Here is a 26,713-nt window from a genome sequence, read left to right on the forward strand (position 1 = left end):
TTCCCGATCAAGATATAGCATACTTCTTAATTTTGGTGTCATAAAATATAGAAGCATAACATTAAATTGCCTAGTAGAGTATCCATGTAGAGTTTCAATGTAGGCCTAGGCTGTAGCCTACGCAAGTCTGCGCAAGTGAAACTGACAAACTGAACCTCTCGTGGGTAGGCCAGAAACAACTAGGTATATTTAAAACCACGAATGAAGTGGATTACTGTTTCTGTTCAAATGAGCGATTTGCCTAATCCACTGCACGAAAAAAAAGTCAATAGAAACTTGTTCTATTTCTAACAGGTGAATATCGTAGCAAATAGTAGCCTATGGCGATGGCACCTTAAAAAAAACATTTATTTCACTCATCTCGCTTAAATGAACGTAGAATGTGGCCTGTTGCGCAAAGAAATTAATTAAGCAGATGATCTGCATCTCGGTTAACCGAAAGCTAGTTTTCATCTCTATTGTTGACGTGAAATATGTCTCCATAGTGTCAGTGAAGTGATAACATTATGCAGTTGCAGGTAGCCGGTGTTCACATCACGGGAGTCAGAAAGAAGCTACCAAGACGGACCCTGCTCTGTTTCTGCCCCTCCCAAACTGCGCTAAAATTGTGTAGGCTAGGCTATTCAACAGCCAGAATTTTTTAAAAATGCCGGGGAGGCCCTTTTATGATCTAGCCTAGAAATCTAGACGCGCCCCTAGCGGCAGGGCTAGTCTAGCAACTCTCCGTTGGCTTGTGAGCTCCAGAAATCGAAACTCAATCAGGCCAATGAAATCGTGTATAGAGTCGTTAGGTGGGGTTAACATAATGATTGATGGCAGAGTTGCAACGGTTTGTCTTGAATTCCCTGCTACTTGAAAACAAATAAGATAGATGTTGCTGTTGGCGAACAGTGTGACACGAGTTAAGCTTTTATTAAGTTGGCAAACGTTTGAACTAGCTTACTAGCTCCGCTGGTCGGAAACGCATGGGACTCATAGCGCTGCCGCTGTCCTATTGCGCGCAGAGGGAATTTGAAAGACAACGGATTATCCCGCCCCTCGGACTGAGCACTGCGAACGGTGAGTGCCCAGACCCTACATTTTAATGTGGGTCTGGCTCGTCAGGCTATTTATGATCCACACTACCTCTTACAAAATAGGCCTACTCCAACGTCCATCTAGCTCTTGTGAAGTATGAACTTCTACAACACTGCCTATACAATTGTCAGCAGTCAGTAACAGCATAATGTGACTTAATGGCCTGTGTGATTGGGATGTGGATTGCTTATTTATTATGAGTAGGCCTATAGGCTATGGTATTCTCTCCGATATAATAAATACAGCACATTGGGTTTGGCAAGAAATTTGGCAATACTACTTTCACACAAGTGATGTAAGTATATATACTCTTTTGATCCCGTGATGGCACCCCTGCTTGGAGACAGAAGATTGTCCGTTTTGCTTTTAAGGATTTCATCTGCAATGGGAAAAAATGGAACGACATGTAGGCTATACTTACTTTAGTGCTGGACTTGGACTCGACTTGATCAATAGGGACTCGACTCGGACTCGACGTGGATCAATAGTGACTCGACTCGGACTTGACTCGGATGAGTAGTGGACTCGACTCGGACTTGACTTGGAATTTTTTTTAATGACTTGGACTTGACTCGGACTTGAACACTGGGGATTCGAACCTGGACTCGGACTCGAGGCATAGTGACTTGACTACAACACTGGGCTAAGCCGTTCCCGAGTTTTGAAATTGCAGCACATCTCCACATGGTATCCAAGTTTGAACTGAAATTCTAATGTTATAGCCCAAAATAATTAACTTGGTTTCCATATCAAAGAAGCAAAAGTTGATCATAGCATGCATCAACTGTGCTTTTGAATAGATATTTCTACTATCATGCTTCAGGTGACATGAATGTAACAATCATGAGACATAAAGTAATTTTCCTTGACATAACATCATATGATCACATCATACTTTTGCAGATATGGGTAGCCACTGTCTTGAAAACGATATAGCATAGCCCTATAACTAACTATAGATGGCCCTTACAATGGCCAAAGAGCTCAATAGTAAAATTACACTGAAAATAGCCTAGGCCTCAAAGGGTCCGTGTAACACTGTGCAGTGCTTCGTTCTATTTGCTCCATCCATCTGATCCAAATAAAAAATGTGTTTAATAATCCAATTTTCATTTTTTTTAACTGGTCAGCAAATAGATAATGGCTGCTATTTTCCAAATGTGTCATTAGTCACGCAAGATAAAGAAAACAGAAACTGGATTGGAAACAAAAGTAAAATTCAGTTAATATTGGATTTTTGCCCTTTTTTTCCTGTTTTTGTTGGGCTGAACCACGCGTGTGTGTGTGTGTGTGTGTGTGTGTGGGGGGGGGGTGACTTGATGCATATTGGCGCGCGGTGTTGGTGATCACATTTCACCAAATGTGATCAGCTTGCATTCAGCTTGCATCAAGATGCCAAGCGATTGATAATGTCAGCTCAAGATCAGAACTTCAGATGCAGAGGGAGACATTGCTGCGTCCTGACCAGGTCCTGACACTTATGAGTAGGCCTACGTGTTCTAGCCTACTCTGGGAGGCTTTGAAGACCTACATGAGCATTACCAATGGACTTGAGCCCTAGTAGCCTACAGGCCAATGTAGGCTATTTGCTGTTGAAATTAATACATGGGTAAACAGATAAATTAGGCTCACTGTTGTGTCTTCGTTTAGCCTAATGAAACCTAGTCTAGCGTAAAGCGTTAAATAAGCAAAAATGTCATGTCAAACAGCTGCATGGGGTAGCCTGTATAGCCCGGTATAGCCAACACTGACGTCGATGGCAAAGCATTCTGCTTTGGGGAATTATTTGCTATGGTATGGCATAGCCATGGTATTCAAATATAGGCTACATATGTTCAACATAGGCTGAAAGTTATGTTTAACGTGCCTTCTCCCAAAAAGTTTTAGTTATTAATCTCTAAAGTAATGAGTCAAAATCACAAACAACTTCAGGCGGCGCTCTCTTCCACCATCTAGCCTGGCCCAGCTAGATGGTGTTCTCTCCCCGGTGCTCGTGGTTCAGTCCAACCACAAGGGCAAAAAATAAAAATTATAAAATTGACGCATCATTTCAATTTTTAACTTCTGAACAGAAAAACGTAACTGTGCTCAATTGAAAATCAAAATAAGCAACAATAACCCATTTACTGGGCCTTCCTAAAGAATGGATAATGGATTTTTAAGCCTATTTTTATATTTTTTCATGTGAATTCTGCAAATAGAACATAGCACTGCAAAGCATTACACGGACCATTTGACTCAAAATAAGTCAAAATCTTTTGAAAATTAAGACATAAAAACAAGTAAATTTATCTGCCAGTAGAGTAAGTCATTTTATCTTAATTTAAGATTGAAAACAATTTAAGGTAAATTTACTTACTCCACTGGCAGATACATTTACTTGTTTTTATGTCTTAATTTAAGAAGATTTTGACTTATTTTAAGTCAAATAATCTTACAAGAAAGCTCAAAGTAGTATCTTTATACTAAAAACAATACTAACTAGATTTTTTATCTTAATATAAGATTATAACACTTGGATATCATTATTTGCAAACCTAAACAATTCTACCCTAGACTAAGTTATGACCCTTTTTTACCAGATACATCATATATATTAGTGATTTGAGGCTTAGAAAATATTGTGAGAGAAATGTCCTTTGGACTTATGAGACAAGGCTGGCACTTCTTTACAAGTCACATATACCGTATGTTCACAGATCAAGAAAAGAATGCCATATTTGCCATGCTGCCATGGAGGACAAAGTGGGCAATACTGCAAAGAGGGCGAAACTATTCATCAGAAAGCATTCATTGGAAGTGATTGCCTCTAAAAATTGTGCAACACCCTGTTAGGTGAAGGGTACCATAATTTCTGTCTATGCCATATTGAAAATATTCTGTTGAATGAGGAGTCAAAATCGAAGTCTAGTTTGCAGTAACATGGAATAAATAATGATGAATGCTGTTTACATTTAACAGTTCAAAGAAAGAAATTTGAGTTTTTCTTTCCTTGTGGGAGGGTACTGACAATTTCAGCCACGACTGCAGTTCATCTAGACCAGAGGTGTCAGACTCATATTAGGCAGTGGGCAGGATGTTGTAATGAGACCTCTTGAGGGCCATCATTGTCATGGTCATTATCATGTTTCTGCATGGGTATCAAATTGTTGTTTGGTGACTCCTTCACTGCACCCACTTATGAGGAAATGTCAGGACATCCTTGCCATTGGGAGCAGGGTAGTTTATTGGTACGGGGGTGTGAATGACCTAAGGGGCTCTTAATGTGTGTTTTCATGATTTGCTGTGCTTCACTGTGACATGATGCTATACTGTTTGTGAGCTTTGTAGGACACTTAGTTTATCAATTCCTTGTGGGTTGTGGATTTTATGCTTGATGCCATTCACATGTGTGGTTATGATGTGCACTTTGGGTAATTAATTGATTGATTGTACCATTATCCTGACTCTCACTACAATGCCCTATCCTATCCTATGGGTGGACAACCCCTTGCTTCCCAGCTGAGCTGTATTACTTGTCTCAAGCCCTGCCTCCCCTGACTAATTGAACAGACTATTTAAGACTGGTGATATGAGGGTGTAAAAAAAAACACACGGCAGGGAAGCACTGTTCATAGCCCCAGGTCATCTGCAGAACCGAGGAGAGTAGCCTATTACACCGGCTGGCCGATCCGGAGACGAATGAACCGCCGGATATATATCCTGAGTCGATCGGATACAACGCTCGCTATCCTCCTTCTAAATGAATGTGAAAACACCTGTGTGTGCGTGTGTACTGTACGTGTGTGTTTATATTCCGAGTTGATGTTGTGCTTCTGGTCGCCTCTGTGCCTGCCTTTCTACTCCTCTCTCTGCCTTCAGTTCTGGTCGCGAGCGAGCTGTAGCCAGAAGTTAAAGATCGAACCCAGTTCAACACTCTCTAAACATAAACATAAGGAATGTGAGCATTACTGTCTGTGTGAGCACGTAGGATACATAATTTGGTCTTCTGAGCTCTCTGATCACTGATTGTCTGCCTCTCTTCTCCTCAGGCATCTCGCAGCGACAGTTTGGAAACTGGCAGCACCAAGTAGAGGCCATGCTATGAGCCCAGCCATTGTCTGATGCCCAACAGGCCGACTTTGTCTTCAGTGCCCTGGATGGAGAAGCGCGACGAGAAATTGCCTTGCTCGAACAAACCCAAAGAAACCGTGGCAACAAAATTTTACAAGCTTTAGAATTGGTCTACGGTGAGTCAACCAGCAATGCTCAGATTCAAGCTGCCTTTTTCAAATGCTGCCAGGCCCCTGATGAAGGCATAGGGGCATTTCTCTTGTTCCTGCGGGAATGCCACGCTAGATGGCATCAAGTGGAACCAGCAGCAGCAGGGGGAGAAGACGACTTAATGCTTGACCAGTTTGTCTTGGCCTTGCAGGAGGGTTCGGTGAGAGTGGAACTACAATGACATCTGCGAAGACATCCCCAACAAAGCTTCAAAGTGATTGCCGCTGAGGCACAAGCTTTAGAGGAGGAGCTAGGTGAGTCCACGGATACTGTGCAAACTAATGCTATACGGTTCAACTCTGCCCTTCCAGAATCCTCTAGGGACCGGCTAAAGCGGGAAGAGAAGACCATGGAACAATCGAGGGAGAGTCTACGACTAGAGCTACAACAGGACTTGGCAGACCAGGTCAAGGCCCTAGGAGCCCAGCTACTAGAGGAACCGCGCCCCGACCAGCTCCAATACCAATGGCAGCAGCCACCCTGGATAACACCCAAACCCGATCAGTACCCAAGCCAGGACCAGTTTGTGGTGGGGACAGGGCAGCCAGAGCTCTTCCTCGCTACAGCTGGGGTGAGGAGAGGCGTCCCATATGCCAGGATTGTGGAGTGGCGGGACATGTACAGCGCCACTGCCCCCAACGCCAGCGACAGTCGGGTTTTCAACAAAGGACACCTGAAGACCCAGAGACCATCGAGGTGGTGGTCAGTAGTGTGTCCACAAACCCACAAGGTCAGCACCCTGCTTTGTCGATCCAAGGCGACGGTTCCGCGCACCGTTCACCAAGTTCGATCATTTCTCGGCTTTGTGGGATGTTATTCATTTGCGTTGCCTTCATTTCGTCTGCCTACAAATGTAGGTTTAACAAGCTGCAAAAACAAGCTTACACTGGGTGCAGCAAAAATCCCAGCTATCCACAAGTTTCTTACGTCCCATGTCTAATTACAGTCATTTTAATTGGATAGCCTATATATTGCGCACTTAAAAGCCTAATACAGCATGTCCAATGATCATTATTTGTGTAGCCTAAAGTGAATCCTTACTCAATATTGATTCGCATTGTTTATTATCACATATGAACATCACATTATAGCCTAGGACTTCAAGATACGGGGCAAACTTCTACCACCATTCCCAAAATGTTATCCCAAACAATGAAATAAATTTGTGCCTATAACGAGGGTAGGTGAAGCACGTTCCCGAACAAGTTTTCCTCTGAAGGAATATCTAATCTTCATGAAAGCTAACCCTCTGGAGTTTCTTGTTTGTATCAAGATTACATGACAGCGACTGTCATAGAATGAAAGAAGCATTATTTCACATGAATCTGCTACTGTGCCTAAAAGTTTTCCAAAAAGGACACTGAGCAAAATGCTTGGTATTCCCACACAAATAAATTTGTGAAAAATCCATATTTTACAATGATCTACTTTGAGTTACAGCTTCACAAGATCTAGTTCCAGGTCTAAATTGTGTTTCAAGGCTACTTAGGTGACCTAGAGGGCCCAAATGTGAGCAGTTCCAGAGATGTATGTTACCGGCTGAAAGAAAACAACATTCAAGCCTCCTTAATTCTTTACCAGTACATCACACAGTCACTCTGACTGTTTCAGAGAATTCTGCAGAGTCTCAGATTTTACCAGCAATGAAGCATTTGATGATGCGCCAAAGTATGAGGGAACAGACCTTGCACTGCGTGTCCCCCAGTGACCAGCCATCGTGGAAGATTGCATACAGCACCAATGGGTAGGGGTAGAAGGCCACCAGCAGATCAGCAAACGCCAGACTCACCACAAACACGTTACCTGGGAAAGGGTGTAGTTAGAGAGAGAGAAAGGAGAGAGAAAGATAGAGAGGGAGAAAGGGCCAGACAGAAAGAGGACCATATTTTTTTATAACAAACTATCCATCCATAATAATACACTGGTAATGACTCTAAATGTCACTATGCATAATATGCAACTATATTTTTGCAAAATGTATACAAGGAAACTCTTTATATTGTCATTGAGACTGGTGAAGTGGTCTGTGAAATGTGACTGCTTTTCATGTCTCTGACCTCTAAGTAGGGTAATGTCTATGAGCCACTCGCTACAGTGATCTGCAAATATGTATTTAATATTACAAATAAGATAGCTAACAAGCAATTTGTTTGTACCGTTATTATATCTGCCTCTCTTATGGACACGCGCGTCTGTTCATTATGATTGTAGTAGTAGCAGTTCATCAGTGTCTGTGTGCTTGGACTGAGCCTGGGACTCAGTCAGCCAAAACGGGATAAAAGTGCATTTGTCATGTGATTAAATACATAAAGAGTTTAGAGCCCCATTGGGAACAAATGTAGTCAAACATTATTTTTGTGTACCATGAGTGGTAGAGAGAGAGAGAGAGAAAGAAATGCACAATTCCATTTCATTACGGCAAAATTACTCTTCTTTTCCAACGTTTGTAATCAGAAACAAGCTTTGACTCTGTATTGATCTGCTCCGTTGCAAACACAAACACTGGTCGTGAAGCGTGCTAAATCAGATTTTCTACTTTCTTGGGCCAGCGGGACTAATGGCCTAAACTCATTATCTCCCCATTGGTGTTTTCACCCCTCCACTGACCACAGATCCATCAACAGCACTTGGCTTTCAAAGTAGAATGCATACTCTTAAAATGAATGTGTTGTCCCTATCTGGACATAGAGATGTGTTAAAAAAACAACACAAGTTGTGTAATTTTCAACACATTTGTTGTAAGAGTGTATACAATATTACAAAAGCAATGTGTTAGAAACAACACAAACAGTGTTGTCCCTATTTGAACATAGAGATGTGTTAAAAACAACACAAGTTATAAGAGTGCACGATTTCGGCAAGAGGCTGTTTGATGTTTGAGCTCAACAGCCAATCAAACTGCACCTTTTCTTACCACAGTGGTCCTGTGTTGATTGGTCGGTATGTTTGTTTGCTTCCCCTATACAGAACGAGGACCATGTACGTCACAAAGACATTTTTATTTTTAACACACACACAGAAAGGGCATCTAAAGGACAGTTTACTACAGTTTACTTGTGGTTAGTCACACTTCACATTCATTAGGCATGCTAATGACATTGTAGCTGTTTTTTTCTCTAATTGTGGAGACGTCTTTTAAAATGAGTCTACAGGACAAATTACATGCATTTTATGAAGTAGAACGTTTTTTCCCACCATTGATATTAGAGGGGGAATTAAACCTGGTGTTCTACTAAGTTAGTGCTGTGAAGCTTAGGCTACATGATTGATATTATGCCTTGGTTTAGGCCATCCTTAAAAATATTTTTGTTTGCAGTAACAGCCAAAAAAAAATAAAAATGGGTCGGTAGGTAGGTCAATATTTTTTTTTCAAGATTCAAAGTAAAAAAAAAAGTACAATTTTGGTCATGGTGATTATGTAAGAATGAATTTACACAAATGTGCATATCGTGATGTAACTGACTGGGTCTTCAACCCGTGCATTCAGGCGCACCATTGCAAACCTCATTCTGATGCAGGTTATATAGACCAGCCTTTCTCAAACTTCTTTGACCTGAGGCCCGGTCATGGCAGACTTTGGGGTCATAGGGCTCATCTACATGTACCCAGAAAGAAGGCTACAATAGCTCTTGGCCACGTTATATTGAAATTTGACTATACAATACTCAATGCTATACAGTGTATTATATAGTCTCTGCTCTGTTTCTAAGGAAGTTCCAAAAAACAACGTCGTTCTATTAAGTTTCGTTAAATAAATAGCCTTCCAACAGGTTGAAGCGGAGCTTTGATACCAACGTTATCGATTAGTTTCAGTTTCTCTCGCGCAGACGCGCATTGAATGAATGCTCATACCACCACTTAATTGTAGGGCTCCATGTTTAATGACATCGATAGCAGAAACGTTTGTTTTCTTTTTTCGTCGATCCGCGGTTTCTTGATCAACTGCGCAGCAAATTATCAGATGAAGCACCGGGCCTAATTTCACTCCACGACTCCGCGGACCAGCAGTCTCCATGTTGCGGACCCATATTTTGAGAAATGCTGAATAGACCACAACCAATTTCAATACTCCGACACGGTCACCGTTAGACTAGGGGGAGAAGGGATGAGAAAAGATCTGGCCACAGTTCTTCCAGAACTTCGTGCCAAGTAAAAGCGTTATCAGTTTGTGTGAATGAAACGAAGCGTAGGCCATAGTGTGACATGCGTAAAACCAATGGTGTAGAGATGACGCCACAGGGTTTTATTTAAGTGAGCCACGTTTGCATGTAGGCAATTTATATTCACAATACTTGGGCCTTCTAAAAGAAATATTATTTTATTGCATTTGTATTGGTTGTTTAGAGTAAAAAAAAAACAATCGGTCGGTATTAACGCAAGTTTACAACCGGCAAGTCGGTCGGACTAAAAGGGGAAAAAAATAAATATTTGGGTCGGTTCTAAATTGACAGGGTCGGTCGGGTTACTGCAAACAAAAATATTTTTAAGGATGGCCTTATGCATAGATTTAGATTTTTTTTAATTATTCGTGTTTGACAGAGCATTCATATTCATTTCATGGTAGTGTTTGTAATTTACCTAGTTTTAATCTGTATCCAACTATGTTTTTACAGGTGTTCCTGGACATTTTTGAAACCGAGATGTCTGAACGCCTCAATTAATCAGCAGTAAAGGTAAATATTCTTCATCCAGGACCTTGCCCCATTACTCTTAAAGCATAACTCAAGCCAAAATGCAACCTAGAGTCTTTTTGTGAATGTACCTGAGTCAAACTTTAGTTTGAAAGCATAATTAAGTTAGAAGCGCCACCATTAAGCTTGACTGTATTGTCGTTTCTGGGTCAAATGCCATTTTGAATGGGAGTCGTAGGGGCAGAACTATTTTGATACATGATGATTTTGATTCATGCATCAAAATAGTAGGCTAGTGCCCCTACGACTCCCATTTAAAATGCCATTTGACCCGAAAACGATAATATGGTTGTATTGTAATTGTAACTGGCCTTGGTGTCGTGAGTTTTTAGAGGGGGTGGTGTTTTTAAGTGTAGCTGGACTAAGTAGATTGTTAACGTTAGCTTTACTGAACTCAACTGGTTTTTTTCTGGAGCTGCGTCCGCACTTGCTGTAAGTTTTAATTGTATGGGAGTCTCGTGTTGTTAAGGGATTTGTTTATGTAGTTGTCATAGTTACAAGTTGGTAAACTAGTTATTAGCCGTAGTGGGTAGTGGTAGTTGATATTGTTTTCATTACGGCTGTCTGTTTAATTGCGCTTAGACTGGCCTTGGTGTCGTGAGTTTTTAGAGGGGGTGGTTTTCCGCGTGATCAATTAGGACTAGCATTTAAAGTGGTTATTGTGCTGGAGCGTCAGCGGAGGCGTCAGCGCTCGTGTGCAGCCGTCCTCGTGTCAAGACTTACTCGTGTCAAGACGAATCGAGTCTACCTGCGACGAGTCCACCGAGCAAGGACACAAGCAAGGCACCTCTCAGATAAGTTTCACTCTTGTCTCACCTTGTCTTGTTAGCTGACAATCCTTCTAATAATGTGCCTTCAACATATCCCTGTATCCGGTCAGGTTAATAAGCGTACTGGTGTTGAAAGGCAACAATCAGTTCAGCAGGCTTGTCCTACTTTTTCTGTAGGGTTGTGGAATTGCCAATCTGCAGTGAATAAAGCGGACTTCATTCCTGCTCTGGCCTCACAGTTATCTCTTCAATTGCTTGCGCTTACAGAGACGTGGATTAGGCCGGAGAATACTGCCACGCCTGCAGCGTTGTCGACCAGTTATGCTTTTTCGCATACCAGTCGTTCATCTGGTAGAGGAGGCGGGACAGGCTTTCTCGTCTCTGATGATTGGAGGTTTACACAGTTGCTGCCTGCTCAGGTCCACAACTCGTTTGAATATCATGCCATCATGATAACTGAACCATACAAATTATACTTGGTGGTTATTTATCGCCCTCCAGGACAACTTGGGAACTTTGTGAACGAGTTGGACATTCTACTGTCTGCTATTCCAATGGATGCATGCCCATTATTAATCCTTGGCGATTTTAATATTCATTTGGATAACTCGTCTGCAATTGACTTCCTGTCCTTACTCTCCTCATTTAATATCACACGTGTCCACAGTCCTCCTACTCACAAGGCTGGTAAAGATCTTGATTTAATTCTGGTACGTAACTGTAATACAGACAAAGTTTTGGTTAATCCATTACATGTATCGGATCATCACTTTATCAGATTCTCTGTGTGTCTCCTGGATAACCCAGCAGCTCCTCCTCCGATAATTTCGTTCCGGCGTAATCTCAGAAGCCTCTCAAGTGACCATTTTGCAACATTAGTAACATCTGCTTTACCTACTCCTAGCTCATTCTTGACACTTGAGGTTAATGACGCTACAAAGACTCTCTGCTCTACACTGGCATCTTGTCTGAATGCAGCATGTCCTCTTTCCTCAAGACCTACTCGTTCTAAACCTCGCCATCCATGGCTGACGAACAGTATAGTCTCAGTACGAAAGGAACTTAGAGCTGCTGAGAGGAAATGGCGTAAATCCAAAGATGGAAATGATCTTAGTAACTACCAGTCTTTGCTGTCATCCTTTTCATCCACTGTTACACTTGCAAAAAAGGCATTCTATCAAAGCAAGATTGAGAGCGCCACTGACAGTAGACAACTTTTTTCTACTTTCAAATCTCTCCTCAATCCTCCACCACCACCATCAACTACTTCACTGTCAGCAAATGACTTTGCAACATTTTTCACTGAAAAAGTTGCTAAAATAAGTGCTCAGTTTGATGCTCCTATAAGGAGGGCTTTGCCTTGTGTTAGTACGACCCCATCATTTGACTCTTTCTCTCCTCTTGATGAGGAAGCAGTCTCTCAATTGCTTCAGCGATGTCGTCCAACAACATGCCCATTAGATCCTGTCCCGTCCACTCTTCTACAGTCTATCTCACCCGCTGTTCTACCAGCAGTCACACATGTATTTAATGCTTCTCTCAGTTCTGGAATAGTTCCTTATTCTTTTAAACAGGCTAGGGTTACACCTCTGCTAAAGAAAAGTACACTTAATCCAACTGAGGTGAAGAACTACAGACCTGTCTCCCTTCTTCCTTTCTTGTCAAAGGTTTTGGAGAAAGTGGTCTTCAAGCAAGTTTGTGACTTTCTTCATCAGAATAATCTACTAGACCCTATGCAGTCTGGTTTCAAGAGTGGTCATTCTACTGAAACTGCTCTTCTGTCTGTGACTGAAGCATTGAGAGTAGCTAAGTCCTCTGCTCAGTCATCAGTATTAATTCTACTAGATTTATCTGCAGCCTTTGATACTGTTAACCATGACATTCTCCTATCTATACTATCTGAACTGGGAATTTCTGGAAAAGCTCTTGACTGGTTTGAATCTTACCTTAAAGCGCGTTCTTTCAACGTGTCTTGGCAGGGACAGGTATCTAAGTCTCATGCCCTCACCACAGGTGTGCCTCAGGGATCAGTATTAGGACCCTTGCTTTTCTCTATTTACACCACTTCCTTAGGTGATACCATTCGCTCCCATGGATTTGACTATCACTGTTATGCAGACGACACTCAACTTTACCTGTCTTTCCCACCTGATGACTCTAGTGTTTCCCACCGGATTTCTGCATGCCTTAAGGATATTTCAGCCTGGATGAAAGATCGGCACCTTCAGCTTAATCTCTCAAAAACAGAGTTTTTGGTGTTTCCAGCTAAAACAGCTATTCCCCAACAGATTAACATCCAGCTTGACTCAACTTCACTGACCCCAACTAGATCGGCACGAAACTTGGGCGTTGTAATTGATGACCGACTTAACTTCTCTGAGCATATAGCTTCTATTGCAAAATCATGCCGGTTTATGCTTTACAACATTAGGAAGATCAGACCTTATCTGACACAAGATTCCACACAACTTCTTGTTCAGACCATGGTCATCTCTAAGCTGGACTATTGTAATTCACTATTAGCTGGCTTACCCGCTTGTGTAACAAGATCATTACAGCTGATTCAAAATGCTGGAGCACGCCTGGTCTTCAATCAGCCAAAGAGGACACATGTAACTCCTCTCCTAGTTACTCTCCATTGGCTCCCTATAGTAGCCAGAATTAAATTTAAATCTCTCACTTTGGCCTATAGGACACTAACTAGATCTGCTCCTAGTTATTTTAATTCAATAATCAAGCCTTACATGCCCAACCGCCCACTGCGGTCTTCTGGTGAGCGTATGTTGTGTCGACCAGTCATAAAAACTGGGTCTAATTCCAGACTCTTTTCTTCAGTGGTTCCATGTTGGTGGAATGAACTGCCCAGTGCTCTCCGTTCCTGTGGTAGTTTTGGGTCGTTTAAGAGGGGTCTAAAGACATTCCTATTCAACATATACTTAGTTGTTTAAGCGCTTATGTGTTATGGTTTATATAATGTTGTTTTTATTTTAATTGGGCTGTTAATTAATTTGACATTATTGTTTATTATTGATATTCTCCTTAATGTAGTCTTAGCATGTTATTGTTTTTATATTATTGATTGAATTGACATTATTGTTTTATTATTGCCTTTCCCCTTTTTTACATTGCTTTTTTATTAGGCTATTGATTGAATTGATATTATTGTGTACTACAACTATTCTCCTTACTATATTTGACCTAGATTTTAATCTGTTCCCTGTTCATTTTTAAATATTATTATGTTGTTTTGTATTTATATGTCGCTTTGGACAAAGGCGTCTGCTAAATCCATAACCATAACCATAACCATAACCATATTGGAAACAAAGGAATCTAAGGTAATCAAATGCAGAAAACAGGGTGGTTGCACTCATATCGGTGCCAAGGTGCACAACGCTTTAAGGAAAGACTACCTGGCCAGGTCTACCCATACCAGGATGGCAATCAGATGGTGTCAGTACCAATTTGACCCATAAAAAGTAAATGTCAAATAGGTACAGATACTCTGTATTAATCTCATCATTGCCAATGGATTTCTGTGTAAAATATTGTTTATCTTGTAAAATGTTTTCCATCTTCTTTCTGTTCACAGACAACAGAGACAAATTCTCTAATACCAAGGTCAATGCATTTGACTGCTGTCCAGCCCCGGGTTGCCACCGAAAACTTTATGCATCTTGGACTGGAAGATGGTGTGCTTGTAAGGAAGCTAGCTACCACAGCTTTTGCCACCACATCTCAGTATTGGGAGGGAAGTTCACTCACTGCACAACTCTACCAGCTGTACCTTTCCTCCTCAGCCATGATCCTTAACCACCATGGTTTTCTTTCTGGGCCAGAAGACTTTGCAAACAAATAAGCAATAAATGATCATGCATTACAAATTTAGCCATGTTAGACTGTTAAGTTGTTGGCTTGTAGGCTGGGTGTCCAGTAAACAATTTCAAGCTTAGAGGGCAAATTCTCTCACCTAGGAGGATAAACAACTTTTGTTTTTCATGAAATCTGCATTTTGAATTGATGGTCTACCAATGAGGCTGTAGAGCAGGGGTCTCAAACACCCGGCCCGCGACGTATGTCAAAATAATAATGTAATCCGGCCCTTGAGACTATTTTTAATTGCGACAAACAACGATACTGATTAAAATAGACAATAGTTCCAAGTACGGTGACAAATCTCATTTGTACTCTGCTCCACTATGTGCTAGACATCCAGAGCTTCATTCAAACCCAAAATCGCTGCGCAAAGTTTTCAGGAAATACTTGTATTACACGCGAGAAACACAAAGACGTGCATTTGTAATGACGCGGAAGCGATGCAGGCCATAGTGTTGCATAAATTGAAGCAGAAATAGGCCTACACCAAATGTTGAAAAACGTTGACGTGTAATGAAGTCTTAGGTAGGCTATGCTATTCACCTATTCTAAATCTGAAGGAGAATATCCTTTTGGAGATTATGATCGATCAATCGTCTATTGAATGGAGGTGCTGGGTGCTGTCTGCGTGTATACGACGTTGTCCACTAAGCATACCATGCTTATTTCGACCCTCTGCCCGAGGTTTCAGTGGTAATCGTGATGATAGTGTCCGTAATGGACGTGGTACAGACAGCAGGGCTAGTAGAAATAGGGCTCTAAACTACAAAGTCACCCGCAATATGATGCGAACTTCTGATTACCCGCGATAGGAACTGATTTGACCAGAATACTTTATTGTAGGCCTTGTGGTTTAGAAACCACATACATCTTAGGTGTTGGTATACATCTTAGGTGTTTTCCTGTTAATTTGTTATGTGGGTAATATGAAAAAAGGAAAGTAAACCTGCTCAAATATGTTCATTCAGTATTTAGAAAGGTGCATAATTTGAGGTGCTTGCCATCCAGTGGCAAATTAGATGGGTAAATGTACCCCCTTCATAAACTTTTGTTTTACTCAAAGATTTTTACATTTACAGTAGGACTTTATCTCTGACCACTTTCAAGCCATGGCCTTTTGACATTTTGATATAAAAATCCAATGGTGTTGCTTTCTTAACCCTGACGCCTATAGTTTGCCAGGTTTAAAAAAGTTATGAGAGGAAAATATTTTTATTTGGTGTGAAACACACACATACCTGTTTTTATGCTTTTCATTTGTTTTATAATTTGTATTAATATTTATTTTATCATTATTTTATTTATAAGCTAAGGTTGCTAGCACAGGTGTCTAAAACTAGATAAAAAACACTTGCACTTTCTGTTTGCAGTTGTGTGTGGTATTTGAAAAAGAATTGGCCCCCAGCTCATTTGAGTTTGAGACCCCTGCTGTAGAGTATCGCGACACAATAGTGGCAAAAAGCACTTGCGCGATAAAACATGCATTCGGGTGTATTATATTATATATTATTTCACACACGTATATATTAAATGCGTGCGCGCAAATTCTCTCTGGGCGTGTGCACTCAGAGGAAACTGCTCCCCAAGCATGGAAGAAAATGCTGCGAGTGAGGAGGAATCTGACCAGCCCTCCAAACAGCGACTCAAAATCTATGCATGTGAAATAATATAATACGCCCAAATGCATGTTTTATCGCGTTAGGTAGGAGAGTAATAATAGTACAATTTTAAATCACACTAATATTATACTTAAATTGCATGTTTTTATAATGCTTAAAGTATCTTAAGACTATACTTTTATTAACATAACTGCAAACTTTCAAGGCACTTATTGTAGTCAGGAAGTACATTTGAAGTTCATTTAAAATATTACAGAAGCATGCCAAATGAATAGAAATGAGGATAAGAGTGTATTCAAAATACACTACTACACTATTATTAGTTATACTGTAATGCATTTTAAGTACATTTCCAATTCACTTGAGATGTTACAAAATTGTACTGTGACTGTGTTCCGAATGCTCATAAAATCTCTTTTTGTATAATGTACTTAAGAACACTTAAAGTGTGAAAAAAGTTGTTACATTTTAGCACACTAATTACACTCAAAGTATAGTCAAGTTGGTATTAAGTTGAACTTAATACATAATTCAATACACTTAATTACACTTGGATTTGACGAAAAAAGTACAAACTGTACTTAGTACACTTTCAAAAAGTATACTTTTAATAGTTTATTTTTTTACCTGGGACCAAATGATGGACAGAACTCATAGTCCTCAATAGTACGGCAGTCAACAACATAACAGTAGCCTAGCCCTACAGTATGTGTGGCTCCTTTAAGTGAACCTGACACACCAGCACAAGACGGCTCTAGATAGGGCTGAGCTCCGCTCTGTTAAGGTTAAATGGCGGATCATTCACGAGAGGATTTTGAGATGCACAGATTCCCAAATGAACGCATATCCACAGATTTTGTTAGAGTGGTGAAATACATTCACACCGCTGACATTATATTGAGGAAAAAGTATAGCCCAGTGTTTCCTCTATGTTGATTTGGTAGTGGTGGCCCGCCACGGTTTAATTTTCTTCCCCCACGGTATCAGAAATGGGGCAGACGCACAATAGTCGCAGTTGCCTTTTAAATGATCCTGCCGACATTATGCACCCCCGTTGGCGGCCGCTAACATTGCAATTTAACAACAAGCAGAACTATTCAGAGATTTGGGGCTGTCCAGTTTAACTCCACATAGTGTGTTGATGTGCTTATTGTCCAAACGAGTCACTATTAAATAACACCTCCACCAAAAACGTCACCGCGGTGGGTCCGTTTTAATAAGACAACGTTCAACTTGTCATTTCTGACAGCTCACGTCCTGATATCAAACATCTGGAAACATTAAAACGATAAGTGAGTCACTAATATAATACAAATTGGAAATAGTCTATAGATGTAGTAATAGATGTAATGATGTTACGGTTGTGTTGTATGACACGGAAAAGTTTATTTTTTAATGATTTGGGCTACACAGACGCACAAAGGCCGCACGACCTAAACGTTTGTTACCCTTGTTGCTAAATGTGAAAATAAATTAGCAAAAAGAAGTACAACCTTTTTTTAAATTTTCTAACGAATTAGGCTACAGAATGCTTAGCCTAGGCCAGGGGTCGGCAAACTGCGGCCCGCGGCCTGGATCCGGCCCGCCGAGCATTTTCATCCGGCCCGCCGAGCATCAGGCTGCTCGCTATTTTTTTCCTGCGATAGAGACGACGTTGGTTAGCCTTACTGCAAACTGCTTTTCATTCTCCTTAGAGAACGTTTGCAATGTCAATGTCAAAACATCATGTTAAATAGAGATAACATCATGTTAAACTAAGTTAACTCTTAGTTATCTCCTTTACAGCAGATCTAACGTGAATGTGCGATCCATTTAATTGGGAACGCGTCTGCACTCACGAGAGGGAGAGAGAGCCGCAGGTTCCAGCTGGCTTGTGATTGTTGATAACTGATATCTCCTTCTTATAAGAAACTTTTAAAAGGAAATCATGAAGGCAACAGTAGTTCCCACTACTGACCATTTAAAAACTGTGAGAGGGCCCAGTACAGCACTAGCCATAGCGGTGCAGGCAGAAGACCATTGAGAAATAAACGTGAATTAAAGCGACTGTCTTAAAGCGACAGTGCACAATTTATACATTTGTTAAACTGCATAAAATTAGCAGTATTTTTAAGCAATTCATATTTTAAAAGAATTACTTTTCATACTAAATTATAGGCTATAAAAACAATAGTTTTTTATGTATGTGTCGTGGGGGGGGGGGGGGGTTGTTGTGCGGCAATTTTCAAAACCCAATGTGGCCCTTGAGCCAAAAAGTTTGCCCACCCCTGATCTAACAGCATGTATGCTACTCAGCATCAATGGACCACCTCTTTCTGAATTCCCCTATAACCGAGCCTTGGAGTTTTTTTTCCAAAAGAAAAATTAAATGTGCACAGCAAGGCTTCTTTGAATTTTGGTTTCCCCACGAAGAATTTCTTGTAAAATTCATTTTGCAGACCTGTTGTAGATTCTCCAAAAATACAGTTCAATCACAACTGAAAATAATGCCTCATTGAATAGAGTGTGTGAATAGAGGTTAATAAATATAATTGTTTGTGTTGCAGCGAAGTGTCAGTTGTCAGTTCCCTGGTGCTGGGACGGGGGGGGGTGGGGGGGGGTGTTCGGACGGGCCTGCCCCCACTGCTTAAAAACATCCTAGAGGAAACACTGTAGCCAACCAAGCTCAAGTAGCTCAGTGTAGCCAGACGGACCTTACGTAGGCCTAAATTGGGCGCAAATTATCGGCCAGAATTCTGTTATCGGACCGATAATAATATTTTCATTTTTTCACTTATTGGCTAATAATATATCGGCCGCCGATATATCGTGCATCCCTATCAAGAATATTTGAGTCCAAACGGATCCATCTCAACACGTTACTTCATATCCCAGGCCTATAGGTGGCACTGTTTCTGTTACAGAAATTGACCAAAGCTATACAAACAGACAGAATAAGCTACGACGAAAATGGCTAGTGCAAAGAAACCAGAATTGTTTGTGTGGACTGATAGTGAAATGTCAACTGTAAAACTAATAAACTTCATTTTTACGGTTTGTGAAGGGTGCAGTCCCATATATTATAATATTGCTATAATACCTTCGTTAGTAACAGTCGATACTTTTGTCTGCATCAAATTGCGCATTCGCATTTAGTGCGCATCTACCATAGGCTTAACATGAGTTCTAAGCGTCTTTGTATGCTCATATCTGACTTCACTAGACTATGAATCCATTTATTTATGTTGTAAGACATGTAAAATAAATGAATGACACCGGCACTACGCACAAATTAATTTAAACATACACCGCACTTCTCTAATAACTTCTGACTAGTTCTCTCGCGTCACTGACAGTAGCTAGAATGCATCAAGAAAACACAGGGAAAACACTGTTCAGTCCACCAAGTCATGATAAGCTATTGACGCTGCGCAGCACCGGTTGTGATATTTATCCTACTGAGTGTAATCGTAGGTAATGTCATGTATGAAAACTAGTATTGTTAGGCAATACAATAAGTGTCAAGTCCAGGGCAGCTGAGGTGTGGCGATGACATCATCAATACACAAGTATGCGGTTTCGCCGTCCAAACGAACCTCGCAAGGGCTACGGTTTCAGATTTTTCCACCCTGGGACCAGGTTTCAAAAAAGTGCGGTTTCGGGCAATGCGTTTACAGGATTCGTTTGGACGATCGGCCAAGACGATGCAAAACCTGTACGTTTAACCCACAAAGCGTCTCCGTGTGGATGGGGCCTAAACTGCTCCTGGTGTGAAAGCACCCCAAAGTGTAAAAGTTTACTTGTCACCCAGGGTGAAATTAAATACCTGTGCATGTATGTATTCCAAAAATGTTGCACCCTGGCTTGATGGTATATCTTAATATGTACGGTATACAATAATAATGTAAAGATTCAACTGTAATAGCAACCGGTGTACTCAGCCCCGAAGCATCATCATTTTATTGATCACATTGTGAGGCTTGAAGTCTATCTGTAACTCTAAATTGTCAAAATGATGAAGACATACTTTGACACATTAGGCACAGTAAGAAGAACAGCACTGCCTGCCATTTTAACAAATATTGTTTAAAAACAGTGTGTCAATCATTAATGTCATGATGCATTTGCTTTACTGTACTGTAGCCTACTTAAATAGTTTAGTTGCTGGACCAAAGGCTCTGTAAAGTTAAGTGTGACAAAAGCGTTAGACTGAAAGTGTCAGACTTTCTTTGGCACACTTTATGATATTAATCTTTACTTCAGAGTAGATGAAAAGTTTTGGTAGATGAAACCACTCCGCAAACTTATAATGAATGAACTTTAGGCCTATGACATGTATTACTTTATCTCACAAGATCAATTATTACAATGATTTTTTTTAATCATATACTTCTGTAGGAGACTGTTAGGCATTGTTAGTAAAAAAAGAAGTTTAGCTCATTTCTGAAGGTGAATCCTTCAGCCATCAGTACATGCTAATTGCTTCTACCCTGAGTATCATCTACAAGGTTGGATCAAAGCAGAGGAGCTACAGGAATATTGATGGGAATGTGAGACCTTAAGCTGTCAAAGTGATGTGCTTTAACCAGGAGAACGCTGATAGGGGAGTCAATAGGGGTATCTCCGAGAACAAGGCAGCTCTTCTGATCAGTTTGGAGGCTGCTACTCTCCCTGTCTCCTCCCTTCTTTCACAATCTCTTTCAATCAGCTCTGGATTACATTTCTATCTTAAACACATCCTGCAGTTTACTTGCGGTTAACGATTTGGTCCTTGATTAGAATCCAAAGTACTTTTTTGTCATTTTTTTACAAATCTCCACAGATTCCTCTAGCCGCCTGTCCAGCTCATAAAAAAACATGCACCATCCTGGCTCTGTGGTTGGGATATAAACCAAGTAAATTCTCATTGCCTCCTGCCTTCTCTCTGATTCTGCTTTAATCAGCTATGGATTACGATTCTGTCTGAGACCAGCTCGAACACAGCCTACAGTTTACTTGCAGTTAGCAATATGGTCCTTCATAAGAATCCAATGCACTTCCTTTTTTGAAAAATTCATCTCACATCCACTGCCTATCCAGAGTATGTGCTCCTGAAAACCCAGCACTCATGCACCGTCCTGGATAGGAAGAAAACTAAGCAATACATTATTCTGTAATACTTTACTTGGATAATTGGCCCACAGAGACTTAACAGATCGTCTGTTAATATTCAAGTTCAGTATGTAAAATTGATGTTAAACAATTACTGAACATCACCTTAACCAAATCCAACCCCTGGCCTTAACCATAACCATAAAATGAAGTTAACAGATTGTCAACAGATAGTTTGTTGATAATCTGAGCATCTGTAGATACTGTAGTCTGGGGGCAGACTATCCAAAAGGACTATCCAAAAGTATGACTCATTATTCCAGCCAATCAGCAACCAGAGGCACTTGTGCTCCAACATTGTGCTTTTAGGACCACTGAAAGGAGAGTTGTATTTTTTTTTTGCTTTTGTTCTCAAATCAATCAACGATCTTTTCCCAGCATCGAGGACAACGCCTTTAACGCCGGACATGTCTTGTACTGACCATGGACCAGATTGGAAGTGGGCCAGACACCATTCAGAGTGTCATTGCTATAGGGGATGATGGTAACCGTAGTAACAGTTCAGTCTCACAGCATAACAAATAACAAGAAGACATCCTGAGGTCCTTCATTTCTTTGATGAAGGGAAGAAGAAGGAGAATAAAAGAATAGAAAACGCTCAATGGTTACACTTGCTCCTCTTAATTAGTCTTAAATATTTCAAGAGCACTTATCTCTGGCTCATTTGCCCTGTCACGGACAACGGCAGCCATTAGATGCTTGTGACAGGGGTGAGTTTTGCTGTTACACACAGATTTATTATGGGCAGGCGGGGAAAAAAAGAGAGAGGGAAAAAAACAGGATGGAGGTTGCAAGGCTCCTCTCAGAAGATTTTCAGACCCACTCCAGCATGTACTGTACTTCAAAGCAGAAGCCGGCACTCAGCACCCCCCCCTCACACACACACACACACACACACAACTTCAACCAAATTGCCCCTGGATCTCGGGGAGATTGTTATGTAAGCTCTTCCTCTCCCCACCCCCCCCCTACCTCTCCCCAACACACCACCACTTGAAATTATCACACTGCATTTATAATATGGTAGATTGCAAAATGAATTCAACTTGTATCTAGATGCTGCTCTCTCTCCTTCCTCTGGAACCATTTAAATTACGCTGGGCGAGTCGGGCTCCGGTTGCTAGTAGGAGAGGTGAGAAGTTTCTCACACCGTCTCGCTCTCAAACACGGCCATCTGCCCACTCTGCTGCAGATCTACCGTCAACTGTTTCACTGCAATTTAGGGCTAGTCCACACGTACGAAACCGATCTTTTTTTCCTCCGTCTTCCCTGAAACCGCATCAAGAATATTTGCGTCCAAACGGATCCATCTCAACACGACTCAACACGTTACTTCATACCCCAGGCCTATAGGTGGCACTGTTTCTTTACAGAAATTGACCAAAGTTTTTGCTTTACAAACAGACAGAATAGGCTATGACAAAATGGCTAGTGCAAGGAAACCAGAATTGTTTGTGTGGACTGATGGTGAACTGTCAACTGTAGTCAACTGTAAAACTAATGTAAACTTTATTTTACGGTTTGTGAAGGGTGCAGTCCCGTCCTTTATTTGGCTAACGCGGGTAGGCCTACTTATCACCTTTACTTTCTTTGGTTGTAGGATAGTCCGTGATTCACATTAGTTTTGGCTATTACCGCAATTAGGCTACTAAACGCAAGGCTTACCCAAGTTCTAGGCTACTCTGTCGCCACATTTATAATATTGCTATAAAACCTTCGTTAGTAACAGTCAATACGTTTGCCTGCATCAAATCAAATCGCGCATTTGCATTCAGTGTGCTACCATCGGCTTAACGTGAGTTCTACGTCTTTGTATCTGATTTCACTCGACTGTGAATGCATGTATATATGTTATAAGACATGTAAAATAAATGAATGACACTGGCACTACGCACAAATTAATGTAGCCTAAACTTACACCGCACTTTCCTAATAACTTAAGTTTTCTCGCGTCACTGACAGTAGCTAGAATGCATTAAAAAACACCGGGAAAAAACAGTGTTCAGTCCACCAAGTCATAAGCTATCGGCGTTGCGCAGCACCAGTTGTGATATTTATCTTACGGAGTGTCATGTATGAAAACTAGTATTGTTAGGCAATACTATAAGTGCAAGTCCAGGGCAGCTGAGGTGTGGCGATGACATCATCGATACGCAAGCAGGATGTGCGGTTTCGCTGTCTAAACGAATTCAAACGGGCTACGGTTTCAGATTTGTCCACTCTGGGACCAGGTTTCAGAAAAGTGCGGTTTCTGGCAGTGCGTTTACAGGATTCGTTTGGACGCTCGGCCAAGACGAAGCAAAACCTCTGCGTTTAACCTAAAAAGCGTCTCCGTGTGGACGGGCCCTTAGAGAGAACAAGCCCGGACCCAACCTGGTCTTGTCTCATTAGGTGGTCGAGGCATTACACACACACACACACACACACTCAGGCCAGCAGGTGTGTGGTGGTGGCGCCTCACCAGAGGGCAAGGATTTTTGTGTTTCCCTGACTGTCGAGGTGTGGTCAAAACAAGTCAATAAAAACCTGTCAACTCCAGTGCCTCTCAAGATTGTACATCAAAACTATCTCCTGTGTTGGACACACACACACACACAAGAGAGATATTGTCCACTCAAATGACTTCTCCACATTTAATTGGCAAGCTAAAAAAATTCTAGCTGTGGCAAAAAAGAAACAGTATCTACAGTTTAATACCGTTTCAATCTCAACAGGACAGGAAGCCCGGTCAAATCTGGCCCTATTGCTCACAGGTAAAAGTACAAGTTCAAATGGACATATCTCTTTTATTTCACTACATTGCATCATTATATCTCATATATCATCGAGCTTCATATCATGTACTGTAAGTGTGACGAAGTGCAAGTTGTGATACAATATAATTATGTGAATTGTTCTCTTAGCATTTATACCATGACCTGATCATAAACAGCCACAGCGATGAAGACAAATGACCAAATATTTTGTTGGTATTTGGTGGTTGAAAAGTCCATCATGAGTGTGGTGGGGGATAGGGATGGGTCTGTGATGCCAGGCTGTTGAGCCTTCCAGTGGTGTCGTGGGCCTAATTCAGTTAAATACAGGTGAAGGAAGGTGTCTGCCTGTATGATAAGCCCAGTGAAATGCTCTTGAAGACTGTTCGTTTGGTGATGTTTTTTTCTGCTCAAAAAGGTTGCTTTGTTGGTGATTTTTTATTTTGGGGCAGTTCCAGCGTTATGGATGTGACAATTGGACTCATATTGATAAACAAAATGCCTTAGAGTGGGGGCAAAATTAGTATCAGTGAATTAATTTGCATAACTTTTAATGTAACCTCTGTCCTCTGAATACTGAGAAATCCTCAAATTTCATATAATCAATTTCATCCTAAAGAATACAAGGCATTTTATCAGCGTTATGGATGTGACATGAAATGGACACACTTTTGTGAGAGATTACAGGTTTTCTACAAACTCTGTGAATTTTTAAGGAAACTGCTGAAACTATGATATATGTAGCATGAAGGAGACTTGAATGAACACAAAAAGTGTGTTTTTGAAACTGTGTCATTTTCGTAATGCATTATATGAAAAACTGGCGTTATGGATGTGACGGTTTCACGTTATGGATGTGACGTGTCTGAACCAGTCCTCGACAAACTACATAAAACACATAATTAAGTAGTGAATTTTGATATTAAACAACAGAAATAGTAATCATGAAAAACTAGCGATGAAATTATTGCTTCCTCAGTGCCCACTAAGATCCACAGGAAGACAAGTCATTTAAAATATAAAAAAGAAAAAAAAAAATATTTTTTTCTTTTACCGTCATCAATTTTGGTCAGTGATTCCCGGGTTACTGAAACACCAGGGAACATGAAACTTGGTGGCCACACCCCTAAATAACTAGCCCTACCTGAACCGTTGCACCCAAGATGACAAAATATTTAGTGTATATATTTAGATATGTTAGTCTCAAGAGCCCGCATCAACCTAACCCATACCCACTCATTTGTGATTTGCACACATAAAGTATGCACACGCACACACACACGCACGCACAGTCGCACACATACGGACAGGCAAGCACACACACACATAAACACAGACAGGCAAGCACACACACACACATGCACAAACACCCACCCACATGAATGCAGACACATAAACACACACACACAGGCACGCATACGCATGTACGCATGCAAACACACACACACATAAACACACAAACACAGGCACGCACATGCACACACACAGACACACACACACTTAAACAAAAGCAAACTCACATATGCACACACTCATTTACATGCACATGAGTTGCAGGAGAAGAAGATGGAGACAAATTGACATTTATTTTTGCGAAGAGAACATGCAGGACTGAGAGGCGGTCATATTTTGTACCGCTATGCGGTACATTTAGTTACAGTGCATGAAAATGCACTGTTCTGTTATCCGAAGTCTTCTTCTTCTTATTATTATTATTATTACAGTGCATGAAAATGCACTGTTCTGTTATCCGAAGTCTTCTTCTTATTATTATTACAGTGCATGAAAATGCACTGTTCTGTTATCCGAAGTCTTCTTATTATTATTATTACAGTGCATGAAAATGCACTGTTCTGTTATCCAAAGTCTTCTTCTTATTATTATTCTTCCCACCAAATTTCTGCGTCTAATTCAGCTTTAACCGTTTAACGTAGAAACTTCGTTCAAACTTTGTACCATAGGTCTTGACGTAGCATAACACGGGTGGTGGTGGTGGTGGCGGCACGCACCGTGGAGGTTTATTAGAAATGGTAAGGTGGAGACGGAGAGTGTGTGGGACAAGGAGAGACAGAAAAAAGAAAGTATCCAGAGAAAAACAGTGAAGTTACATTGTGAAAATGGGTGGAGAGACGGATGACGACGAGGGTGCAACAGGAGGTGATGGCAGGCCAGTAAAGAAAAAACAGAGGTCGACGTGTTTTAACAGTGATTGGGTTAAACAGGAGAAGTACGCTATGTGGCTAAAACCATGCCCAGGCGATCCATTTTTTTTGCTAGCTGCTCCCTGTGCCCAGCGAAATTTATCATAAAACATGAAGGAAAAAAGCATTAGATGACCACGTCAAAAGTAAAAAACATCAAAATCGAACCGAAAGCTCACGTCAAACAAAGGCAATTTCGTCCTTCATGGTGACAAAATCATCGCAAGACAAGCACTCTAAGCGATCAGGTAAGCTGTTTGACACTACACCTTACATTGCTACATTTGGTTATTCTTACAGACTGAAAAATTACATTACTTGTTTTTATTCCAC

At 41.0% G+C, this 26,713-nt stretch overlaps 1 protein-coding gene across 1 annotated transcript in view; it reads right to left on the reverse strand.

Annotated features, from left to right (window-relative positions):
- The window catches only part of mtnr1bb (melatonin receptor 1Bb), a 61,706-nt gene that overhangs the window by 10,977 nt on the left and 24,016 nt on the right, over nucleotides 1-26,713 (reverse strand). Inside the window, exon 2 of the mRNA XM_076273976.1 lies at nucleotides 7,025-7,143. Within this exon, the coding sequence (XP_076130091.1) occupies nucleotides 7,025-7,143 (119 nt within the window). The remainder of the gene's footprint in view (nucleotides 1-7,024; nucleotides 7,144-26,713) is intronic.

Source organism: Alosa pseudoharengus, unplaced genomic scaffold (genome assembly GCF_046254945.1).
Source record: "Alosa pseudoharengus isolate Yale_2024_CS ecotype anadromous, Long Island Sound unplaced genomic scaffold, YU_APseudo_1.1 YU_APseudo_1.1_scf_8, whole genome shotgun sequence".
Classification (NCBI taxonomy): domain Eukaryota; kingdom Metazoa; phylum Chordata; class Actinopteri; order Clupeiformes; family Clupeidae; genus Alosa; species Alosa pseudoharengus.